This window comes from Brachyhypopomus gauderio, chromosome 12, assembly GCF_052324685.1.
Source record: "Brachyhypopomus gauderio isolate BG-103 chromosome 12, BGAUD_0.2, whole genome shotgun sequence".
In the NCBI taxonomy this organism is placed as follows: Eukaryota; Metazoa; Chordata; class Actinopteri; order Gymnotiformes; family Hypopomidae; genus Brachyhypopomus; species Brachyhypopomus gauderio.
Window position 1 is genome coordinate 9,777,373 of NC_135222.1, and position 22,699 is coordinate 9,800,071.

Genomic DNA, 22,699 nt, shown 5'->3' on the forward strand with positions numbered 1-22,699 from the left:
AAAAAAACCTCTCTCTCTGGAGCTCATAAAACATTCCAGCGTCCAGAGACATGGTACATAAACACATGAAAAGGTGCTGTCAATGTGATGTTTTTTGCTTTTCTTTTTTTTTCCCCCCAACAATGGCTAAAACGAAACTGTTCCATAACACATTGCTATGGCGGTCCAGCCGTACTGCTGACATTGGCAATAGGTCATTCATGTGAAGAAAAAAAAAACATTTCTTTCAGCGAGATGTCCGTATTCTGACAGCTTGACTTGCTATTTACATACAGCTCTGGATTTCATCCCTTCAGTGCCGTCCAGGGTCCTTCACCCAGATTTAGCTGAAAAGCCACAGTGCAGAGGTTATTTATTGATGGGCTGATTCGTGTTGCTTGCAAACAGGTTTTACTGCCGGATTCCTTACATATCTGTCCACGACAGCTGACTTCTCATCAGGGTTTGTTTTGGTATTGTCTTCCAGAGAGTTTAGAAGGATGAAGCTCCTTGCCACCCAACAGAATGAATTGTCTGATTTTGTGGCATGGTAAAAAAATAAGTTATTTCTTTGAAAATACATGAGACATCGGTGACACGGATGAGACAGGCGCTCGCAGATCCAGAGCAAAAGATACTTTCAGGCATGAAAATGGGTCAGGGGTTAAAAAGGTGAGAAGACCGGGGGGCGGGGCATGTGACGTCATGGGGATATGGCGCCGGGGCGTTGACATGTGACGTCATGGGTATACTGCGACGGGGGGGGGGGGGGGGGGTTGGGGTGGCTGCTGGTGTACGGGGATACAGCGACAGGTGATGCCAAATATTACGGAGCTCGTAAGGTGACGTCATGTAAAAAATATAATAACGCGTGGCCACGACTTACTAACGCATGCGAACGACTTACGCGTGCGAACAAGATAATTAAGTATTACTTTATATAAAAACTTTGTTGCCGCGTGTGAAAGGCGACGTTAGTATCTCGTTCCCACGCGTTAATAAGTCGTGGCCACGCGTTATTTATTTATTTTTTACATGATGTCACCTTACGGGCTCCGTAAAATATAGTAAAATCCATAAAAAATTTTTTTGACTGTCATGTCAATGGATTCAATGTAAACGCAATCCGTAAACGCAAGAAGCCGCTTTCGCCATTCCGGATGGCTCAGTCAAAACCATTACGTCTTAATGAACCAATACATACATCAGCGGCGAAAATTATTGTAAAAATACCAGGTTTACGTGTTTTTATTTTCTAACATGAGCTAAAGCACAGGGTAGACTCAAACGACAAGAGTTTACAACTTCATCTTCAACCTTTTCAGCCCTGGTGCAAATGTTATCCTCACACGTCCCTGGATTCACCAGTTACAACTACAGACACACTAGAAAAAAATCTTGTTTCTTATTTTATGTCACCGTTAACTACACGGGGTTGACGCGAACTATGGGCCTATTATCACAAGAGCTTGTGGTTAGATTTGACAGTGTTCAACGCTGTAGCGAACGGCAGTAACTTTGTTTTACCGCCAAATATGAAAACGATTGAAACCATTAATAACCCAATTAAATCCACCCAATTAAAAATGTACGATCTGGTAAATGTAGTGGTAAATGTACGATCTGGTAAATGTACGATCTGGTAAATGTAGTGGTAAATGTACGCTCTTCTGACTTGTCCGCGGTGTAGCACTAGGTCCTGCTTCTCGTCCCGCTTAGCAGTAAATGAATAACATGAATGAAGAACGTTCGTATGATTGAAACGCTATTTGGCCTCTATGAAGGTTCTGGGCGGAAACTGCTGCCCACTGTCATTGAAATAGCCAATTTCGGAAGTGCTCTGTTTGCTAATTAAGTCAATATGATAATTAAAATATATACATATAATCTCCCGACCCCCCCCCCCCCCCCCCCAAACAAAAAACTCATCGGATCTACACGATTCACGTAGGTCACCCTTTTCAACTTCAAAACGGCGAATTTCGCCGAAAGGTGACAGATTTTCATGCCTGTACTTTAATAAAAAGGTGCAATAAAAAAACAGGTGAAGAAAAGCAGGCAAATGTCAAAAATCCAAGATTGTAAAGACTAGAGTCCAAAAAACCAGAGTCCAGATCTGGAAGTAACAGGGCGGATTAAACCAGTAGGCCAAAACAGAGGTAAACAGGCAAGATTCAATAACAGAGAAAGAATTGAGACAAAAGGCTCAGTACCTAAACTCAGGCCCGTTGACAGTCTTGCTGGGGCCCGGGACAAGAAAGTTTCATGTGCCCCCCCCCCAATCCCCCCCATCCCCCCCCGGCTTACGTCAATTGAATTGTGTTAGGTCATATAGTATAATACAGCCACACATCAGCTGTTTCTGACAGCTGACTGGTTTATACTTGACGTGTCGCGAGCGGCGCGAGGGTCCGCGCGGCGAAAATGACGTAATCGCAGTGGCACCGAACGTGCGCGAGAGTCTCGATTCTTCGCGAGGTCGTGCACCTCTCGAATTTTGTAACTTCGCGCGTGCCGCGCTTCAGCGCAATGAACAAAGTCACGTTTGCAGGGTTCTTACACCTTTATAAGGTGGAATTCAAGCACTTGTACGTCACTTTAAAGGTCCATTTCAATATTTCCCTGAACGCTAAACTTAATTAAGTTAAATATTTATACATATACTCGAAATAATTTGCTTTTTATTTACATTATTTAATGGTTGTTTATTTTCAAAACGCCCAATCTTAACGTCTTCACGTTCTCTCATTTTTCGTCCTGGAATTACATTTGTTGTGAAACGAAGTAGTACTTTAGCCTAAATTCCAGCACTTTTCAAACCTGGAACACAATGCATTAAAATACATTAAAATTCGACTTTCTTTTCTGCGCTCCAGATTTCTGTATTTACTTTAACTATCCACCACTGTATTTCCCGCTGTTGGGCGGGTACCAGCCAGCTACGGTCGATGCTGGCTCAAACCATTTTTCAGTGGGAGGCGGGGGTGTATGCACTTAATGGAAAATATGCAGATGGGTAAAAAACATATATTTTAGCCATTGAGCTTATTTTGAGTACAAAATTTTATATTAATGAAAGATTTCAAGATTATTTAAAATTATAGACTTTAAATAAAAAATAAATTGCTGGGCTCTTTGATGGGCCCCCCTGGCCCTGGGGCCCGGGACAACAGACCCGGTTGTCCCCCCCTGTCGACGGGGCTGCCTAAACTAAACACACTAACTAAAGGCAAAATGCCAGTACTTGGCAAAGTTGAGATAGATATTGAGGCAATATATATATATATATATATATATATATATATATATATATATATATATGTGTGTGTGTAAATGAAGTGCAGGTGAGTTCAATATTTTGGTGCCAACGATCTTGCGGGATGTGGTGTTGTATTTTGGGGATTGTAGTTCTGGCTGTCAGGAAGCAGGACTGTAATGCAAAAATAACAGTGGATACATTGCACAGCACTTTGCTCAATGTCTAAATGTGATTTATAAATAAACTGACACTGAAAAATTAACACAGAAGAGAAGGGTTAAGTGCAATGACAAAAGTCTTATTCTATGAGGTATCAGACTCTTTTAGATCAGCAGGGAAAGTACACCAAATCAATGTGATTCCAGGAGATGAAATCGAGACGGCTGTATATCTACTTTACTGTGCTGCTTTAAGCCATTCCTAAAAAAGAAATCAACATTTATTTTGTTTACTTTTCTGAAACCTGAATATCAGGGGACTCAACTAACCAAAGTCCTCACCCTGAGGTTACGTGTTGACATATTTAACTGATCAAAGAAGAAGAGAAACCCAGAGACCAAACACTCTCTGACAGGCGATTTCCAAGCCTGTTCCTGCATATCGTTACTACCTGGTCTTTGACGCTCCCTGCCCTTGATTTCTGATTCTTGTCTGCTCTATTTTGCACTGTTTCTATCCACATGTTCTTTCTGGTTTTTATCTTTTCTTCCTGTGTCTCCGTCTTTGACTTTTGCCCAACAATTTCATACCTCAACACAGTTTTTATTAAAGCCAATAAAATGGATCCTTCTGAGTTTGCTTCACAGGAGACTTCGCCAACCACAGATCCTTCAGGTTTGTAGCAATTTCTCTCGTCTGTGTTTGCCTAAGAAAATGGTGTGAGATCCCACAAGATACAGCTACAACATCTTGCTAAGGCTGTCAATGAGGTTTTAGCTCAGCTACACACACCACCTCAGTCTCAAGAGCATTAGCCTTCAGCTATTTTATGTACCACAGGGCCGTGTTCTCTATGAAAAGTATGATGGCCTACTGGGAAGCTGTAAAGATTTTTCTTTGACTGTTCCCTGTACTTTCTTCAAACTCCCACAACTTTTCCTGACGGTTCTAAAATTGCTTTTGTTGTCTCTTTGCTTACTGGAAAGTAGTTATGGGCGTCTGCTATATGGAATCAGGTCACTACTCACAGACAACCCTCAACTGAGTTCAGAAGACTGGCCATCAACTCCAAAACAAAACTGTCCAAAACAACTTTTCGTACCCCCATGCCATTGCCTTTCAGATTGAGGCAGCGGAGGGTGTGATGGAGCAATACTGTACTTAAAACAGTTACAGTTAATAATTAACATTTACAGTTAACACTGTAACACAGTTGACAATTCTCTGAAGTCTGAATTACCCAGCAAAGACAATTACTTGGATTTGTCTTAATTTACCCAGGTTTCCATTCGTACAGATAATCCAATCCGAAGCTGTCATAGATCCTGATTGCTGCAGGAGCAGCTAACTGATCAAGAACCAGATGCGGGACGTGCCAGATTGGCCCTGGATGAGTGACCGTGCTGCCTACGAGAAACTAACTCTATGCCTCTCCTGCTGAGGGTCAGGACTCTTCGAAGGGGAACGCCCCTCTTCAGTAACCTCCCTCTCAACCCCCTCTATTCCAGCGCTAATAGATTCTGGTGCTGCAGGGAACTTCGGTGGCCACAAGCTGGTTTCTTCCCTGAATGTATTCTTTGTCCCAGATGGAAGAAGGCATTTGTTACAGATGCTGGCCATTATTAATACTTAGTCATGTTACATGGTCTCATTAAGGCACCTTCGGTGCTGTAAGCCTTTACGAACAAAGTGCTCAAACTGCAATCTAGTGAAAAGCTGTTGTTGTTCACAGTGATGACAAACATTTTGGCCACGTCAAGGGCGTTCTTCAGCACTTAGCTGACAACACGCTGTTTGCCAAGATAGAGAAACACTCTTTCCATCTGTCTGGGATCTCCTTTCTAGGCTGCATCCTAAGCAATAAGGTGGTTATAAGGTGGACGAATTAATAGCCTTATTCGAGTGGAATGAACCCAGGAATCTGTGAGCTTTGCAAACGTTTACAATGATTTATTTCCAATTTTAGCTATGTGGTGGCAGTTTTGACTTCCCTCTTTAAAAGGAGAGTGAAGATACTCAAAATGTTTTCACTTCCACACCTATCCTAGTCTCTTTATCCTACTTTGTTTTAGAGGATGTATGTGAGACAGGAGGGTGACTGGCTTATCCCAAAGAGTTGAACCCCCCCCCCCCCCCCCCCCAAGCTTCACACCTGTGCTTTTATTTCTACCACACTCAGTGCTGCAGAAGCAATTATGATTTTTATGGAACTGTGAACTGCTGGTCATAGAGTTGGCCTCAGAGGAATGGGTCACTAGATGGATGGTACAACCCACCCTTTTTTGATCCCAATAGATCATCAGAACATTTCAGGCAGGTTTTGCTTTTTTCACGGTTCAATTTCACACTATACTATCACTCACTATACTATCACCCACTATACTATCACCCAGATGCCCTGTTCAGAGTATACGATGGTGATGCTAAACCAACAAGCCCTGATCAGGTCATTCCGGTCTTTTTTGTGAGCCTTACAGTGAACCTACGAGGCTGAATGTGCAGGTTTAACAGGTCGTTAAGGTGCAGTTCGTAGATGAATAAAGCACTGGGTTAATAACTAGGTCAGTCTCATGGCTAGTCCTGACAACAGCCTGCTAGAGTCATCTGAGTCACCATCAAGGGGCCAGAGACCCTGCAGCAGGATAACACAGACCAGAGAAGACAATTGAATTTACTTCCTTGCCTTGGCTCAAACACCATCGTGTTGTTTTTTCATAATATTTTATTCACAATGTTATTTTCAATAGAGAATATCTGGATATTTTGTTAAGATACCTCATCAAAGCTCAGTGCCTTCCCTGTGCTGGATTTTAGAGGCGAACAATGTGCAAATTTTCAGAGCCAGGCATGAAGTCATTACTTTTTGACCAGTCTGGCCTTGTTCCGAACAAAAGCGTGGCTGAATATAATAAGGAATGAAAAAAGCACTGTGAAAAATATTAGAACCACCTGTTTTCTGTGTGCGCTACAAAAACATCCTCTAATTTGACATATTTACAGAAGGGTTAGTTGATCTTATCAGCGCACTTGATGGAGCTGCCCAACTCTTCTCACTTATTTCATATGACATTACGTTGCCAGACATGCACCCTAAACCCCCCTCCCCACGACTTCACCTCTTCCATCATTTCCTCCAAACTTCAGATAAGTGCGTCTACAAGTGCTTCAAAGTAGAATTAATGGAATGTTTGGATATGTAATGCAGAAACAGACGGCGTTCTGCAGAAGGACACAAGGGTCGCACGGTTGAGGCTCCCACAAACTCCCACAAACAGCGGACCAACGTTTTTGGGGGGAGGGGAGCGGAGGAGGAGGGGGGTCGTCCCTTGGCTTGGTGGGCGGGCCGTGCAATCCATCCTCCTCCACTGAGATCCGTGCCCAGCCTACGCCTTGCCAACCATGGCCCTCGGCCCGGGGCTGGCCCGGCTCGACTGTGTCATCTAAAACGTGCCTCTGGTGTTTTCCTGGGTTTTCAGCGACTTGAATAAATTGTTAATGGAAATGATAGCAACATTTCCAGTAATGCGGTATGAATGCAATGAATTGCGAAAGTGACAGCATGCTCTATGACTCAAAAGCTGCATTGGTGAGATATATAGACCAGCTATCAGAAATTTGACTTCTCACTAATATGTCTTCTTACAAAGATATCTTGGCTTTCGGCCTTCTGGGCCTAATTAGCATAATTAAGAACAGGATGCCGTCATGGTTGCAGGGATGTCCTACCTGGCCGGACAGGGCTGCGGGTTGCAGATACGGACCATGGCAGGCGGCCTGACCGAGTCGTCGCAGAACGCATCGTCCACTACTTCCTGGACCTCTGCTTTCACACACCGAACCAGAGCGCTTTGACTCCCTGCATGCGAGACCAGAAGGTTTTAGAGAAACGATGCACATGGTAGCTTACTTATTCCCATTAATACAGATGCATTCATTCCCAGCATTTTCTTTGCTGGGGTCACGCAGGTCGAGAGATGCTTGCAGTAACAGAGGTTCTTCCACGTCGTGACTCTTCTATGTCCACACGTGGGAGCGACTCACCCACAGCACAGGAGGCCGAGCAGGCCGCGAAGCTGCTGTACTGCCACAGGTAGCCTTGCTGTGGGGGGATGGCCTGCGTGTCCGGGGGCCACTGCGGGGACGTGGGGGCCCCAGTGCAGGGGCCCAGGCTGCAGGCTCTCTGGAGGGGGGGCTTCTGCTCACTGCACTCATCATCTGGGAGGTCCACCTCAGCTTGGGTGAAGGACAGCAGCACCTTGCACCTGACGGAGCGTTTCTGCAGACCCACCCCACACGACACGCTGCAGGCCGACCACGGGCCGGGGACCAACCTGAGCACACGCACAGAGCACACGCACAGATAGATAGATAGATAGATAGATAGATAGATAGATAGATAGATAGATAGATATTATATTTCAAATACAGTAAAACAATTCATGAGTTATATTTGCTGTGGGATAAAAAGATCATTGTTTTTGGAAAATTTACTCATGTTCTAAATTGCTGTCAAATTAATCTAGACAGTACATTAGTCTCAAGAGGTCAAGTCAGCTAAAGATGAACCACAAACATCCAGTACAATGTAATATGGAGGTTTAATTACCAGCTGGGTCCATATGAAAGTTAACTGATCTCAAAATGATACTGGGTTACAATGCTAAAAATAACGCTAACTTAGGCCAGTATGCTTTATGTTCCAGAAAAGAGTTCAAATAAGATTAAACCTCACAATATTAAAAGACATCACAAAGAATACTAATGAACCACAGAACGACTCTGCCATGCTGCATTTCGGACAAGTGGAAAACGGGCTTTCCGGGGAAAATTCAAAGCTAATCTGATCCGTGCATAATTCGATTCACCGCAGTGAGACAGATGGAGAGAGAGAAGCCAGTAAGGTCTTCCCTCACCACACAGTGAGCAAAAGAAGGACGAAAGAATGCAGGCTACGAGCTACACTTTTTTATTTCAGGTTTTTATTTTTCCAGTAAAAAGGTGGTTTGAATGTCACTTTGCGGCGGCTGCAAAAGGCCTTAGGGCTGCGGAGGGAGTTGAGGGTTAAAGTGAGACCCCACACACCTCCTGAACTCCTGCTGTCCAAACACACTCCTGGCTTAAGGGATTAGGCTTTATGAGACCTGTAATTCCCCACATAAGCTCCAAACATGTCATGTTTGGTCTATTGCGGCAGTGTTATTAGGGGGACATCATGATGTCAGAATTAAAACAACTTTTTGGGGTAATAGAGAAAACAGGTTTTAGTTTTGAGGTGGGGTGTGGGATGGTGGGGTGGGGGTTGGTGAGGTGAGGTACGTTATGTTTGGGTGGTGTGTGTGTGTGTGTGTGTTTGTGTGTGTGTGTGTGTGTTGGGGGGGGGGGGGGGCTGTTACTCTGTACAGCAGAAGGTCGAAAAGATGGTATTTGCCTCTGAGGAGCTACTCTGAAACCTTTGCCATGCTAAACAGTCGCCCGTCCTGGTCAGAGGAGCAGGGAGACGATGCAGCAGGAGCCCACAGGCTGAGGCTCCTCTAGCCATAACCAGGGAACAGGCACTGATGTGCTCACCCAGAGACCGACACCCAGAGTCACACTGGCAAATGTCCAACAACAGACCCGGCCGAATGATATACTACACTGACGACTGTAATTCAAGAGCAGTTATCAGGCAAGCAGTATATCTCAGCCCTGGCCTCACACACACACACGCGCACACACACGCGCACACACATACATACACACACATACATACACACACACACACACACACGCACACACACACGCACACACACAGGTATGGAGGGCTCCCTGTACTGCAATTAAACAATTTCACCCTACATACTTCTCTTTTACAAGTTACAAGAGGTTTGGGGAGAGAGGTGGAGGTTTGAGAGAGAGGCGGAGGTTTGGGGGAGAGAGAGGTGGAGGTACATTGAGATGTTTTCAGTCCCTTGGCTGCTATTAGTGGAGGTATCGTTTCAGAGATGGGTGAAGATAACACTAACAATACCTATTAAGGTGTGTGTCTGTGAGTGTGCGTGTATGTATATGTGTGTGTGTGTGTGCCTGTGCGTGTATGTGCGTGTATGTGCGTGCGTGTGTGTGTGTGTGTGTGTGTGTGTGTGAGTATGCGTGTATGTGTGTGTGTGTGTGTGTGCGTGCGTGTGCGTGTATGTGCGTGCATTTGTGTGTGTGTGTGTGTGTGTGTGTGTGTGGACACAGACAGCACACAGCCGAGGTCGTTCCATTTCTGCACCAAGACAAAAAACTCCAAAGTTATGGGCAGCAGCGAGGAGCCTCCAGTGAGAGATGCACGACGCCTGCCAGTGTCCCCAGTGCCCCCAGTGCTACCAGTGCACCCAGTGCTACCAGTGCCCCCAGTGTCCCCAGTGCCCCCAGTGCTCCCAGTGGCCCCAGTGCTCCCAGTGCCCCCAGTGCTACCAGTGCACCCAGTGCTACCAGTGCCCCCAGTGTCCCCAGTGCTCCCAGTGGCCCCAGTGCTACCAGTGCTCCCAATGCTCCCAGTGCTCCCAGTGCCCCTGGTGCTACCAGTGTGAGTCAGTGAAAAGCATCCTTGCAGGACACAGCTTCCTAACCAAATGTAAGTCACGGTATGGATGTACAGGACAAAGGTGAGATGGTTGGAGTGTCAGGTCTCTGTCTGGCTGCCATGCAACAGAGCAACTGTCCATCTGCAGCAAAAATGTAGACATTTAATTCAGGCCTTAACTAATTCTAAAGCTCCAGTAAAACAATATGCATACTGTCATAAAAACAGACAATGACTTCTGGTTTAATGTTTCAACATGTACCAATCAGAGATAAAGGGATTGGTGCAGGAAATGATTTGAAGGGGCGTGGCCTGGCTTCCTATTGGTTTGATACTGAAGGGCAAACTCACGTTGGCTCTTCTCTGGCAACTTTGGTCTCCTCCAGTTCTTGAGCTTGTTTGAGCCACGGTAGCTTGGCTTCTACAGGTACACTCTCTGTAACAACACACACACACACACACACACACACACACACACACACACACACACACACACACGCAAATTAATCAAACCATGGATTGTACCCTAATGGATGGCCACCTTATCAGGACTCCATTACAAAAGATTGCTGTGTATCTCAACGCTGTCTGCCTGAAAAGTAGGCCAGGCCTTCTCAGCTTCAAAAGCGGGTGCTAGAGAAAACTCACAAAGCCGCTTTTAGTAGTCCATATCTTACAGAGACGCACCGCCGCACAAGAAACGTGAGGAGAAAAGCCTCCGAGGCACCAGGGTGAACAGAGTGCACACTGTAGCTCATTCACACGCTCAAACAAAGCAGCACCTGCATGTGCTGTGGGGTCAACGGCTGCTCACACTCCAACATGCAAACGCGAGGAGGATTACACTGTAACAGGGCTTGGCGCCAATTAGAAAGTGCTCTCCTATGTGCTGAACTAAATATGATGACCACGCCTGTCCAGGGAGACCTGTTCTGAGGTCAGTTGGGTTAACTTTCCTGTGGAACGGACATGGTAAGGAGAGGTGGATACAGGCTAGCTCTCCACAGGAAGTGGCCAAACATTCTGCCACACTGGACCACAAAATTACCTCCTCATAATCTGCCTCCAGAATGGCACTTTAAGCAAACTCTGCCAGTTACACACTCCACCGCCTGCAAACCACACCAACTCTAAGACCCCATCACATTCAAAAGAGAAGGACCGCCCCCCCCTACTGAAAGCCCGCCCTCTCACCCACAAACCCCAAACCCACAACCCTTAAACCCACCCACCATGCCCAACTGCCCACACCCTGCCCAACAATCCCTCATACTCCCTCTGAATCCAAGGCCTATATAAATCTCCATCTGTCAATCAAATATTTATGCGAGTGGCCGTTTATTGAATCAGGGAGCGATTATCGCAGCTTGGGGGAACGGCAGGGGTTGGGGTAACCAGGGTTGTTAAACACGGCTCGTGAGAGGACGTCCTGAGGCTTTGGCCTTCAGTACAGGGGATTGTGGGATTCATGGGTTTTGCTAATGGCAGTCCGACAAACATCTGACATCAGAGCAGACAGCCTCATCTACGAACGGGCGCCATCGCTGAGGCCTGCCAGAATGAACAAGCGGGCCAAGTGTGAATGCAAAATGCTGTGTGAGAAATCCATATATAAATCGGGATTTGCAAATTGGTTTTTCCATTTAGAGTCATTTTTGACAGCCCTCGTGCCACAAACTCATGATACATTCACACTGCGAAGTGCCTTTCAGCTGCAGACTCTCCACAGGGCCCTTTCCTGTTCTAGGGGACTATGAGTTGTCATGAGCCCAGTGGCTTTCAAAGGAAGGGTACTGACGCACAGGCGTCCGGGATTAGATTTGGCTCAGCTTCAGGGAAAACACGGCAGTTCTATTTCTGGCCTCTTGCAGGTTGTGTGACTCATTTATGCTCTTCTGAAGCATGACACATTGTTTGTCATATGGAGATAGCTGGAAAAGCAAACACTAAGTCTAAATTTGAGAGAGAGAGAGAGAGAGAGAGAGAGAGAGAGAGAGAGAGAGAGAGAAATAGGCACTGACAGAGTGAGTGAGAGGAAGATGAAGAGAAAGAGTAAGAAAGAAAAACAAACCCAAAGAGCCTGTAATGTAGCTGAATGGCTGTGCAGGGGTGACTCAGCACCCCAGTCTGCTGGCTGCTGTGGGCAGTATGAGAGCCGGTGGATCTTCCAGCCCTCGCTGCCCTGTGCTGTAAACCAGCAGCGCTTCAAACACAGCCCATATGTTGTATCCCACTGTCTTCACACACAAGTGCAGTCACAAAATGGACACCTCAATGCGCTGTAATACGCTCAGTTTTCACCACATAGTCCCATGATTTTTAACGAGGGTTATCAGACTGTATGAGATTATCATATCATCTCAATTTAAGCCTCTTCCGGAATATATTTTTGGTCCAGTGTCCTGTCCCCCCCCCCCCGCCCTCCTGGTGCCCATGGCGCCGGGTACCTACCCCTGGGCTTGTGGCATGCGACGGGCACCAGGCAGTCCTCCTTGATGTGGGGTTTGAGGCTAGAACTGCAGCCCCCCGTGTGCTGGCCTCTGTGATCAATACACAGAACCACACGGTAACGCAAACCCCGCCCACAGGTCACCGTACACTGGGGGAAGACACACACGTGTAACACAACACAGAGTAAACACACACAGCACAGACGTAAATGTGCACGCACACACACACACACACACACACACACACACACACACACACACACACACACAAGCACACACATGCACGTGCACATACACACATATGGACACACACACACACACACACACACACACACACACACACACACACACACACACACACACACAAGCACACACATGCACATGCACATACACACATATGGACACACACACACACACACACACACACACACACACACACACACACACACACACACACACACACACACACACACACACACTCACACACACACTCACACTCACACTCACACCCACCACTGAGAGACACCATAGAGAAGAAGGTCATGATTACCATAATCTTTTAATTCCTGACATCACACTCTTTGCTCTTAATATTACAGCACTAACATTGCAATGAGAAATATTCTAGCATCTACATTACGTTACATTACTGAGAAAATGGAATATTAGGAAGTAAGATAATTCATGGAAGTAATGCAAAAACAGACAAACAGTCCTTGCCCACTCTCATAGAAGTACCTTGTAGACATTTTGCTTTACCTGCTCTACAAGGTGAGCTACGGGAACCTGGGTTAGTGTGAGCTGTGCGCACCTGAGACCACTCCATGGCCACCCACTTGGGGCAGTGGAACAGGTTGCAGCTCTGTTTGGTGGACGGGCGGGGCGAGTGGCTGCACTTCCACTCCTCCACCTGCACCAGCTGCCCTTGTATGTCCTCCTCCACGCACGTCACGCTCCGCTCCTGGCTGCCCCCTCCGCACGACACCGAGCACGACGTCCAGGGGTTCTGCTCCCACCTGCGTGGCCACCGAGCCAAAGCATCAGACACACTTACACACTCCACGCGCCTGTGGTCCCCAGTCAGACGAGACCTGCTGCTCCAGACCTCTCTTTACTTCCGTTAAGATTGGCTGAGTTGAAGAACTTGAGTTTTTTCAAGTTGATTTCAAACTTTGCATTCATTAAATTATTTATTCAGAAGAAACATGAGTGTTCCTTACAGTATCATAGCATCTAAAAGTTACAGAGGAATTCATGTCTAATATAAATACAATTGTTCACATTTATCAAACTTCTCTCACTAATGCCTCTGTAAACAGGATCTCCAAGCATCCTCCTGGAGAGCTTCCATAGTTTAGCTTCAGCATAACCCCAACACACCTGATCCATATGATTCATTCCTTTATAGCTTTTTAATTGGCTGAAATTCGTTGGGAAGCGCTGCTCTATAACATCAATCTATATGACCTGGGATTAGTTTTGGCCTCCACATTGTAATGGAAACAGGTCCATGGATAATGGACAGCTGATCTCAGTACAGCTGTCTTGCCCCAGGTAAAATAGGGGTCACCATGGCAACTGGCTTACCGTGGCAGAGGCTGGAAGTGATCGTAAGGCATCACCTCCTTGAATCCGTCACTGCGAAGACAACGCACGAGAACGCTCAGTGTCAAATCTTAACTTTGCCTTCTTAAAGAAAAAAAAGCACATATGTCATGCAGTGTGAAAAAAACCCACATATGTCATGCAGTGTGAAAAAGCACGTATGTCATGCGGTGTGAAAAAGCACGTATGTCATGCGGTGTGACTTATGCAGCCTTTTCGCTGGTTTATTAGCCTGCATCTGTCACTGTCAAACACCGTATGGTTGCCTTATAAAGCAAAGAAAATTAATTATAAAACCTCGGAAAGTTGTCCTGAAGTTTGCTTGATTTGGCATGCTGTCTTGACTCACAGATATCCATCACCGGGAGCCTGTGTGGTAAAATAAGGGAGGTGTGGGGGAGAAGGCCCAACCTTTCAAGGCAGGGGTCCATGTTACACTCCTTGAGCTTGGGTTTGGGCTTGGTGTTCTCTGGGTAGCCGTAGCAGTGGTGGTCCGGCACAGATTTGTTGTAACGAATGTCCATGCAGTCGGCTGAGTTCAGCTGGTAGCCTGAGAAGTTATTCAGACTTATTTTTTCTTATCTGCTCATCAATCCATTGCATTTTATAAGAATGAATGTGTCTAACAACAAACACTTAGGACTGGGTTTCCAAAAAAGCTGCACTAGAGCCAGAAGGAAACCTGTCTTTACTTTACGAGGAAAAGTGCATTTAGAAAATCCGTTTTTCAATGACACACACTAAAGGGTCAGAGAAGAATGAGGCTCCATATTTAAACATGTTGCTGGGACAATATGGGTAAAGTGTTTGGCTCAAGGCATTGTGTTATTCCTCAGCATATAAACACACCCTGAACACTGCACCCCCATAACAAACTACCTGCCCATAGTTGGCAAAATAGGACTGAACCCCAGGTCCACAATAGGTGGCCAGTGAATCCCTGCCACTGAACTGCTGAATCGGCTGTGTTCAAACACTAGAGTAGAGGGAAGCAAGGTCCTCAGATCACCTCCTCCACAGGTCACGGAGCAGGGGAAGAAGTCCGTCTCTCTCCACTGGTAGCGGATGGGCTGGTGGAACAGGAACTGCACTGTGGTGTCTTTGGGGGCTGCATACTTCAGCTGATATGGAGCAGAAAGACTTTGATCACATGTCACAGAGGATGAAGAAATGAAAATTTGAAAGCACTTATTGGGACCCATGACCCCTTTAATGCACTAATATAACATTCATTAAGCTTTCTCAGCTCGTGTCTTAGTCACCATCAAGGGCACTCAGTGGCGCGTCCTCCATATTAATCAGTTCCCAAGTCACTCTCCAACCAAAATCAATCTGAGACTTAGAACGCAAAATGCACCCAATCAGCAGGACGCAGCAAAGCTACAAAATGCCATGACATCATCGGCTCCTCATGACATCATCGGCTGCTCATGAAACACGGCGTGTACCGCTCAGCACTCGAGCTCTCCAAGCCTTGGTTTCCATGGCGGTAGCGGTTAGCTAAGCGGCCGTGATGCACCTCATCAACTGGCCAGAGAAATGAGTCATGTTCATTTACCATTAAACTGCAGTGACACTGGCAGCTGATTATGGTTCTGGAGCTCAATCATCTGGACCTAACCTAATTCATAGGGATACGTACCCACAACGCAATCATATGGCAATGTATATGCCTCTGCAGAGAGAACTCTAAGAGAAACGCATGCCCGTTGTTTCCTTGTCTTTATGTATGCTGAGAGCTCAATAAAACAGTTCAGCCACAATATACTGAAAGGGATCAACACTCTAATAGGACTTAGTAGCACAATATCAAAATGTTCAATTATTAGAAAAAGTCTGATTTTTTTTTGATACAATAAAAAACATCTATTTAATAATAAAAACTTTAAGAATTGCAGTACTGTATCTTTACTGAACAAATTGTGTACACAAAAAAACATGAACCCTAATCTTCTCCATCTTCAATAAGCTTTGTCTTCAGTTAATAGTAGAACCTTTATCTTCAGAAACTAACAAATTTTTATTTTTAGTAAATAGTACAACATTCATCTTCAATACTTAATTTCCAAATGCTGTGTGTGAGTGCAGTGCAGTGGTTAGAAGGTCATTTTGGTCATGTGCACTTTGAGAATGCTTGTCCTGAAGATCCTGCTTCATATTATCCCCACAGCACCTCAATAGGCCTGAGGTCATGACTCCAGTCTGGCCTTTCCACAATATGTAATTTAAGTCACTCTGTTGATTTGCTCCTGTGTTTTGAACCATTGTCATCTTGGAGCCTTTTTAAAACTCGAGATCACAAATGGATGGCCTGACATTCTCCTAGAGAAATTCATGATACAACTTGAAGTTCATTGCTCGCTCAATAACTGCAAGCCGTCCAAGCCCTGAGGCATCAGAACTGCCAAACACCATCACAATCCTTTCAGCGTTTTCAGAGTTAGAATGAGGTTTGGATTCTGGGATATATTTCTTTTTTCCCCAAACACAAAGCTGTGTATATTTCCCAAATACTTTAGCTTTTAACTCATGTGCCTCACAGAACTCGAGATGTGTGGGAATATCTCTTATGTTACTTGTTTACCTATTTTACTTGTTTACTTATTTTACTTGTTTATTTTACAAGTAGCAGTAACCTTCTGATCGTCCTCTTGCATGTCTTTCTGACTCTCTCTGGAACAGGTATTACCAACGGCAGGAGATGCCTGCAGATCGTTATCTGCTCTCACCGTTGCATGAGGACTGTGCAGTGTATTTGCTTTTATCTATGTAGGACACACTCTCCTAGTAAGAGCAGCAGGCTGGTGAAGCAATGGCTACCTATCGTACATCCTTCTGATTGCCAAATTATGTTTTAGAGGTTCTTATGCAATTGTGCTCCTGAGGTCCTTTAAAATGCCTTTTGATTGGGTTATATTACACATATGGTAACAACATTCTGTTGTGAGGAGTAGATTTATTTTCCCAAACAGGGCAGGTCAAGCCCACACCTGAATTAGATAGTAACATCTGTCTCTTTATGAGGAGTCATTACTCTACATCATTATTCTGTTTTCCATCTATTGATTCTTAAAATAATTTGTCCAGTGAAGGTACTGCAGCATTGCACTTTTTCATAAATAAAGTCTTCACGGATTTTTCTGCTTTTATCACTGAAATAACTCCTGGCATCAAAAATATGCAGTAATGAGGAGAAGTGTGCTATGGGGTCTAAATCTGAAAGAATGGAAGCATCTCAGAGTAGCACATCCCAGCTGAATGGAGTCTAGTCTTAATCTAATCCCAATCTCACTCCCCACCAGGCCTAACGAGCCTAAGTAGATGGATGGTACAGCCATCATGAAGGATGTTGGAGTATGTTAGTTATCAGGTTCTTAATATCAGTTGTTAACGGCTTGATAGCTACCATCCATTATTAAGGATTAAAAAAAGATCAATGAAAATGAGTGGAAATCTTACACAAACACCACAAGAAATGTTTTCCTTCCCTTCCATTAATCAGTCAGCACCAGTCCTCCTTACAGAGCTAACCTTAAACATTCATAAAAGAAACGTGTCCTCATGCTAAATATTAAACAATTCTAAACAATTTTACTGGCCTATCCAATAAATGTCCCTGGTCTGTTTTCAGTGCGTGGAGGTGCAGAGGTGGTGTAGAGGTGGTGTAGTTTTGATCCTGCACATACTGCTGCTCACCTTGATGGTGAAGTCTGCGGAGAGAGGCCCATGTGACCGAAGGGCTTGCCTCTCAGTTCCTCTCTGGAAGTCCACGATGCTGTTGGCCAGTACGTACGAGCCAGCTGAGCTGAACACCATCTCCTCTTTCTTGCCACTGGCTGTGTGCGCCTCAATCACTGACAAACAGCCATACAACCATTAAAGTGATTTATTCCAAGAACCGCCAAAGAAAACCGACCGTTTGTGGAATGTATTAACATAGGTGCTGTTGAAATAATTAATAGGTGAAGAATTTCAAATCCTTCTTGACAAGAGTTATTTGCAATCTGTTTTCACGTCGTAGAGAAAATCATGAAACCAGTGGAGTGTTTGTATAAATCAATGTGAACACTAATTGACTGATCTCTTTGGTTAGAACTCCCCCCCAAAAAACTCAAAAGCAAGCAGGGATGAAAAACAAACCTTGTGTTTAGCGGAGGCCTAATCATGTTCAGCTGTTTATTGGCAAAACTGCAAAATTTTAAGGTCGTTCTTTTTTGTTTGATTGCGTTTTTCTTCATCTAGCGCTCTCTGTATTCCACTAACCCATTAAGCCATTCCGAAAACAAATGATCCTTTTGGAAGAGATTAAATAGGGAACATTGCTTCTATTATTTACATGTCCCAGATTGTCAAGATTGTATATAATACTTGCAAAAAGAAATGATCAGCTTTACAAATTGAAATCATTAGACAATAATGCAGCTTTGCATTTTGTGTTAAGGAACCATTCATAATTATAACAGCTCTCAACACCAAAATCCTACCATGACTCTGACTAGAGGAAATATTATTATCCACTTCTAAATGGCTTCTGATAATATTTAGTTTCTCTTGAGTTCATGAACTTGACTGCTGGGTACTGAACCATTACTGTTTTGTTTTCTCTTTTTCTGTGCTCTTTTCCTTTTCTACATTTCTGTCTATAATCAACTTTTCCAGATCCATATTGTGAGCCTCCTGATATTTAATAAATGATCTGTGGAAGTAATTTTAAGGTCAACCAAACCTGTTTTTTGAAAGGTCTGACAAGACAAAACATGTGGTAAAAACTGTGGCTGTGCATAAAAACACACCAGGTACAGTGTGTGTATAAGGGGGAAATCAAAGGACTTCAAATACTAGAAGTGAAGTGTGTGTGTGTGTGTGTGTGTGTGTGTGTGTGTGTGTGTGTGTGTGTGTGTGTGTGTGTGTGTCTGTGTGTGTGTGTGTGTGTGTGTGTGTGTGTGTGTGTGTGTGTGTGTGTGCGTGTGCGTGTGCGTGTGCGTGTGCGTGTGTGTGTGTGTGTGTGTGTGCATGTAGACATCTACAGTTGTGATCAAATTTATTCAACCCCCAATGCTGCGAAGGGTTTTATGGAATTCAGTGCACATTTGTAATTGTGTTCATAATGAAATCTTACAAGGACTTGTTAAAGAACTAAATGCAACTAAGATAGCATCAATTTTTTTTGTCATAAAGTATTAAATGGCCTTTTTGTGATTTCTTCATTGACACAATTATTCAACCCCTTTACGACTACCACTCCTAAGAACAGAGGTTCATTCCAGTGTTTTCCATCAGGTATTGAAAACATCTGTGGATGTCAACGAGCAGCAATCAAGCATGATAAGCACCAATTAGGCAGATTTAAAAGGACTGTGATACTCAGCTCCTTCTAGACATCTACTGGTGTGTTTCCAAGCATGGTGAAGGCAAGAGAATGGTCCCAGAAGACAAGAGAAGAGGTTATTGCTCTTCACAAGAATGGCAATGGATATAAAAAGATTGCGAAGTTGTTAAATATTCCAAGAGACACTATCGGAAGTATCATTCGCAAGTTCAAGTTAAAGGGCACAGTGGAAACGTTACCTGGTCGTGGCAGAAAGAAGATCCTGACCGCGACTGCTGTGCGCTACCTGAAGCGTAATGTGGAGAAAAATCCCCGCGTGACTGCTAAGGAAGTGAAAAAAGACCTGTCAGATGTGGGCACTGAAGTTTCAGCTCAGACAATAAGGCGCGCACTGCATAACGAAGACCTCCATGCCAGAACGCCCAGACGCATCCCCTTGCTGACTCCAAAGAACAAGAAAAGTCGACTGCAGTATGCCAAAAGTCATGTGGACAAGCCACAAAGGTTTTGGAACAGTGTACTGTGGTCAGATGAAACTAAATTAGAACTGTTTGGGACAATGGACCAGCGCTATGTTTGGAGAAGGAAGAACCAGGCTTATGAACAAAAGAACACCTTGCCTACTGTGAAGCATGGCGGGGGGTCAATTATGCTTTGGGGCTGTTTTGCTTCTAATGGTACAGGAAAGCTTCAACGTGTGCAGGGTACCATGAATTCCCTTCAGTACCATGAGATCTTGGAGGAAAATGTGATGGAGTCAGTCACAAACCTGCGGCTTGGGAGACGTTGGACCTTCAAACAGGACAATGATCCGAAGCACACATCCAAGTCCACTAGAGCATGGTTGAACATGAAAGGCTGGAACATTCTAGAGTGGCCATCGCAATCACCAGACTTAAATCCAATTGAGAACCTCTGGTGGGACCTAAAGAAGGCAGTTGCAGTGCGCAAGCCTAAGAATGTGACTGCTGGAGGCTTTTGCCCATGAAGAATGGGCTAAGATACCCATAGGTCGCTGCAAGACACTTGTGTCAAGCTATGCTTCACGCTTGAAAGCTGTCATAACTGGAAAAGGATGTTGTACTAAGTACTAAAAAATAATGTCACTAGGGGGTTGAATAAAACTGATAATGATGTGAGCACAGTAAAGACATTTGTGGTTATTCCATCATAAATATTATGTTATGTTTGTCTAATTTATAAGTGCCTCTTTGATATAATTGTAAATAAGATGACTGAAATGATCAAAATCAATGTCAAACTGGCCAAAACACTTTATTTCAGTGGGGGTTGAATAAATTTGATCACAACTGTATGTTGCATGTATGGTTATGTGCATGTGGGGTAGGTTATTGTGCAATATGCTACAGTATAGTTCTCCTTACTCTATACATCCATCATGGAACTCTGGCAGATGGCCATTTCCTGGCCCCTGCAGTAAAGATCATGAGAACACTTCTGTCCTCACTTCAGCCCCTTACTTCAGCCCCTTACTTCTGTCCTCACTTCTGTCCTCACTTCAGCCCCTTACTTCAGCCCCTTACTTCTGTCCTCACTTCTGTCCTCACTTCAGCCCCTTACTTCAGCCCCTTACTTCTGTCCTCACTTCAGTCCCTTACTTCTGTCTTCACTTCTGTCCTCACTTCAGCCCCTTACTTCTGTCCTCACTTCAGCCCCTTACTTCTGTCCTCACTTCAGTCCCTTACTTCTGTCTTCACTTCTGTCCTCACTTCAGCCCCTTACTTCTGTCCTCACTTCAGCCCCTTACTTCAGCCCCTTACTTCTGTCCTCACTTCAGCCCCTTACTTCTGTCCTCACTTCAGCCCCTTACTTCAGCCCCTTACTTCTGTCCTCACTTCAGCCCCTTACTTCTGTCCTCACTTCAGCCCCTTACTTCAGCCCCTTACTTCTGTCCTCACTTCAGCCCCTTACTTCTGTCCTCACTTCAGCCCCTTACTTCAGCCCCTTACTTCTGTCCTCACTTCAGCCCCTTACTTCTGTCCTCACTTCAGCCCCTTACTTCAGCCCCTTACTTCTGTCCTCACTTCAGCCCCTTACTTCTGTCCTCACTTCAGCCCCTTACTTCTGTCCTCACTTCAGTCCCTTACTTCTGTCCTCACTTCAGCCCCTTACTTCTGTCTCCACTTCTGTCCTCACTTCAGCCCCTTACTTCTGTCTTCACTTCTGTCCTCACTTCAGCCCCTTACTTCTGTCCTCACTTCTGTCCTCACTTCAGCCCCTTACTTCTGTCCTCACTTCAGCCCCTTACTTCTGTCCTCACTTCTGTCCTCACTTCAGCCCCTTACTTCTCCTTCACTATCACTACCCTCTGCAATACTACCACAACTGTAAATATAGGAATGCAACTTTTGCCTTGACTCTGATGTAGAAAATTAATAACACTCACACACCTCACATATACACATCTCTCTCTCTCTCTCTCTCTCTCTCTCTCTCTCTCTCTCTCTCTCTCTCTCTCACTCTCTCTCTCTCTCTCTCTCTCTCTCTCTCTCTCTCTCTCACACACACACACACACACACACACACACACACACACACAGAGTCCCTGAAACTGTCAGGAAGGAAGATGCGGTTCTTTTTGCTCATCTCTCCCTAATGCCTCTCAGTCTTATGCTGCTCTCTCAGCATAGTGAGGAGTAAAGAACACCCCGTGAAACACTGACAGGTCTTCTGGAGCCGTGGAGACTGGGGAGGTGAGGAAAAGACGCAGAGGTAGGAGGAAGGTGGGTCTAGAGTGTAAATTAGAATGGCAAGAGGAAAATGGAGAAAAAATGAGACATTTAAAACTAATTTAAGGGTAGGCTTTATTTATAGAGAAAGCAATACCTCTAATAAAACTGACACAGCACCTGAGAATTCACAACTTTTATAACACAAACAGAAACCTTTTTGCCCACAATAACAGCAGTGTGTTAAAAGACAACACTGTAGCCATAAAAGTAGCTGACAAAAATCAAAGATGAAAATCAGCTATTTATTTCTTTTCTTAGCATTAATAATCATTAATCAGTCAGCATCATGACCTCATGAAACATTACAAAGGGCAATTTGTCATAAACTGTGGTCAGAATGACAACGATTCTGTCAGAAATTATATCTCAGGCCCAACCTTGAATTTCAAAAGACTTCAAATTAAACTTTACATCTGTTTGTCCCAATGGTTTCTGGACTGACATAAAAATAGACAGAGAAACTGTAACCTTACCTATAATATCTGGTCCTTTGGCTGTGAGTCTCAGACCTCTGCTACCCAGTGGAACTTCAATCACAGTCTTCATGGCTACAGAAAGACAGAAACATACAAGAGTTATAATGACAGAACAGAGTTCCTCTTTCTCAGGAAAAAT

The 22,699-nt window shown here is 44.6% G+C and overlaps 1 protein-coding gene across 3 annotated transcripts in view; it reads right to left on the reverse strand.

Moving 5' to 3' along the window:
- The window catches only part of adamtsl3 (ADAMTS-like 3), a 111,922-nt gene that overhangs the window by 23,325 nt on the left and 65,898 nt on the right, over positions 1-22,699 (reverse strand). For all 3 annotated transcript variants that reach the window (XM_077023038.1, XM_077023037.1, XM_077023039.1), the window contains 10 exons: positions 22,558-22,632; positions 17,699-17,856; positions 15,012-15,123; positions 14,414-14,552; positions 13,985-14,035; positions 13,209-13,413; positions 12,399-12,546; positions 10,299-10,383; positions 7,439-7,728; positions 7,124-7,253 (listed from right to left, as the gene is read on the reverse strand). In XM_077023038.1, coding sequence (XP_076879153.1) covers positions 7,124-7,253; positions 7,439-7,728; positions 10,299-10,383; positions 12,399-12,546; positions 13,209-13,413; positions 13,985-14,035; positions 14,414-14,552; positions 15,012-15,123; positions 17,699-17,856; positions 22,558-22,632 — 1,393 coding nt within the window. The remainder of the gene's footprint in view (positions 1-7,123; positions 7,254-7,438; positions 7,729-10,298; positions 10,384-12,398; positions 12,547-13,208; positions 13,414-13,984; positions 14,036-14,413; positions 14,553-15,011; positions 15,124-17,698; positions 17,857-22,557; positions 22,633-22,699) is intronic.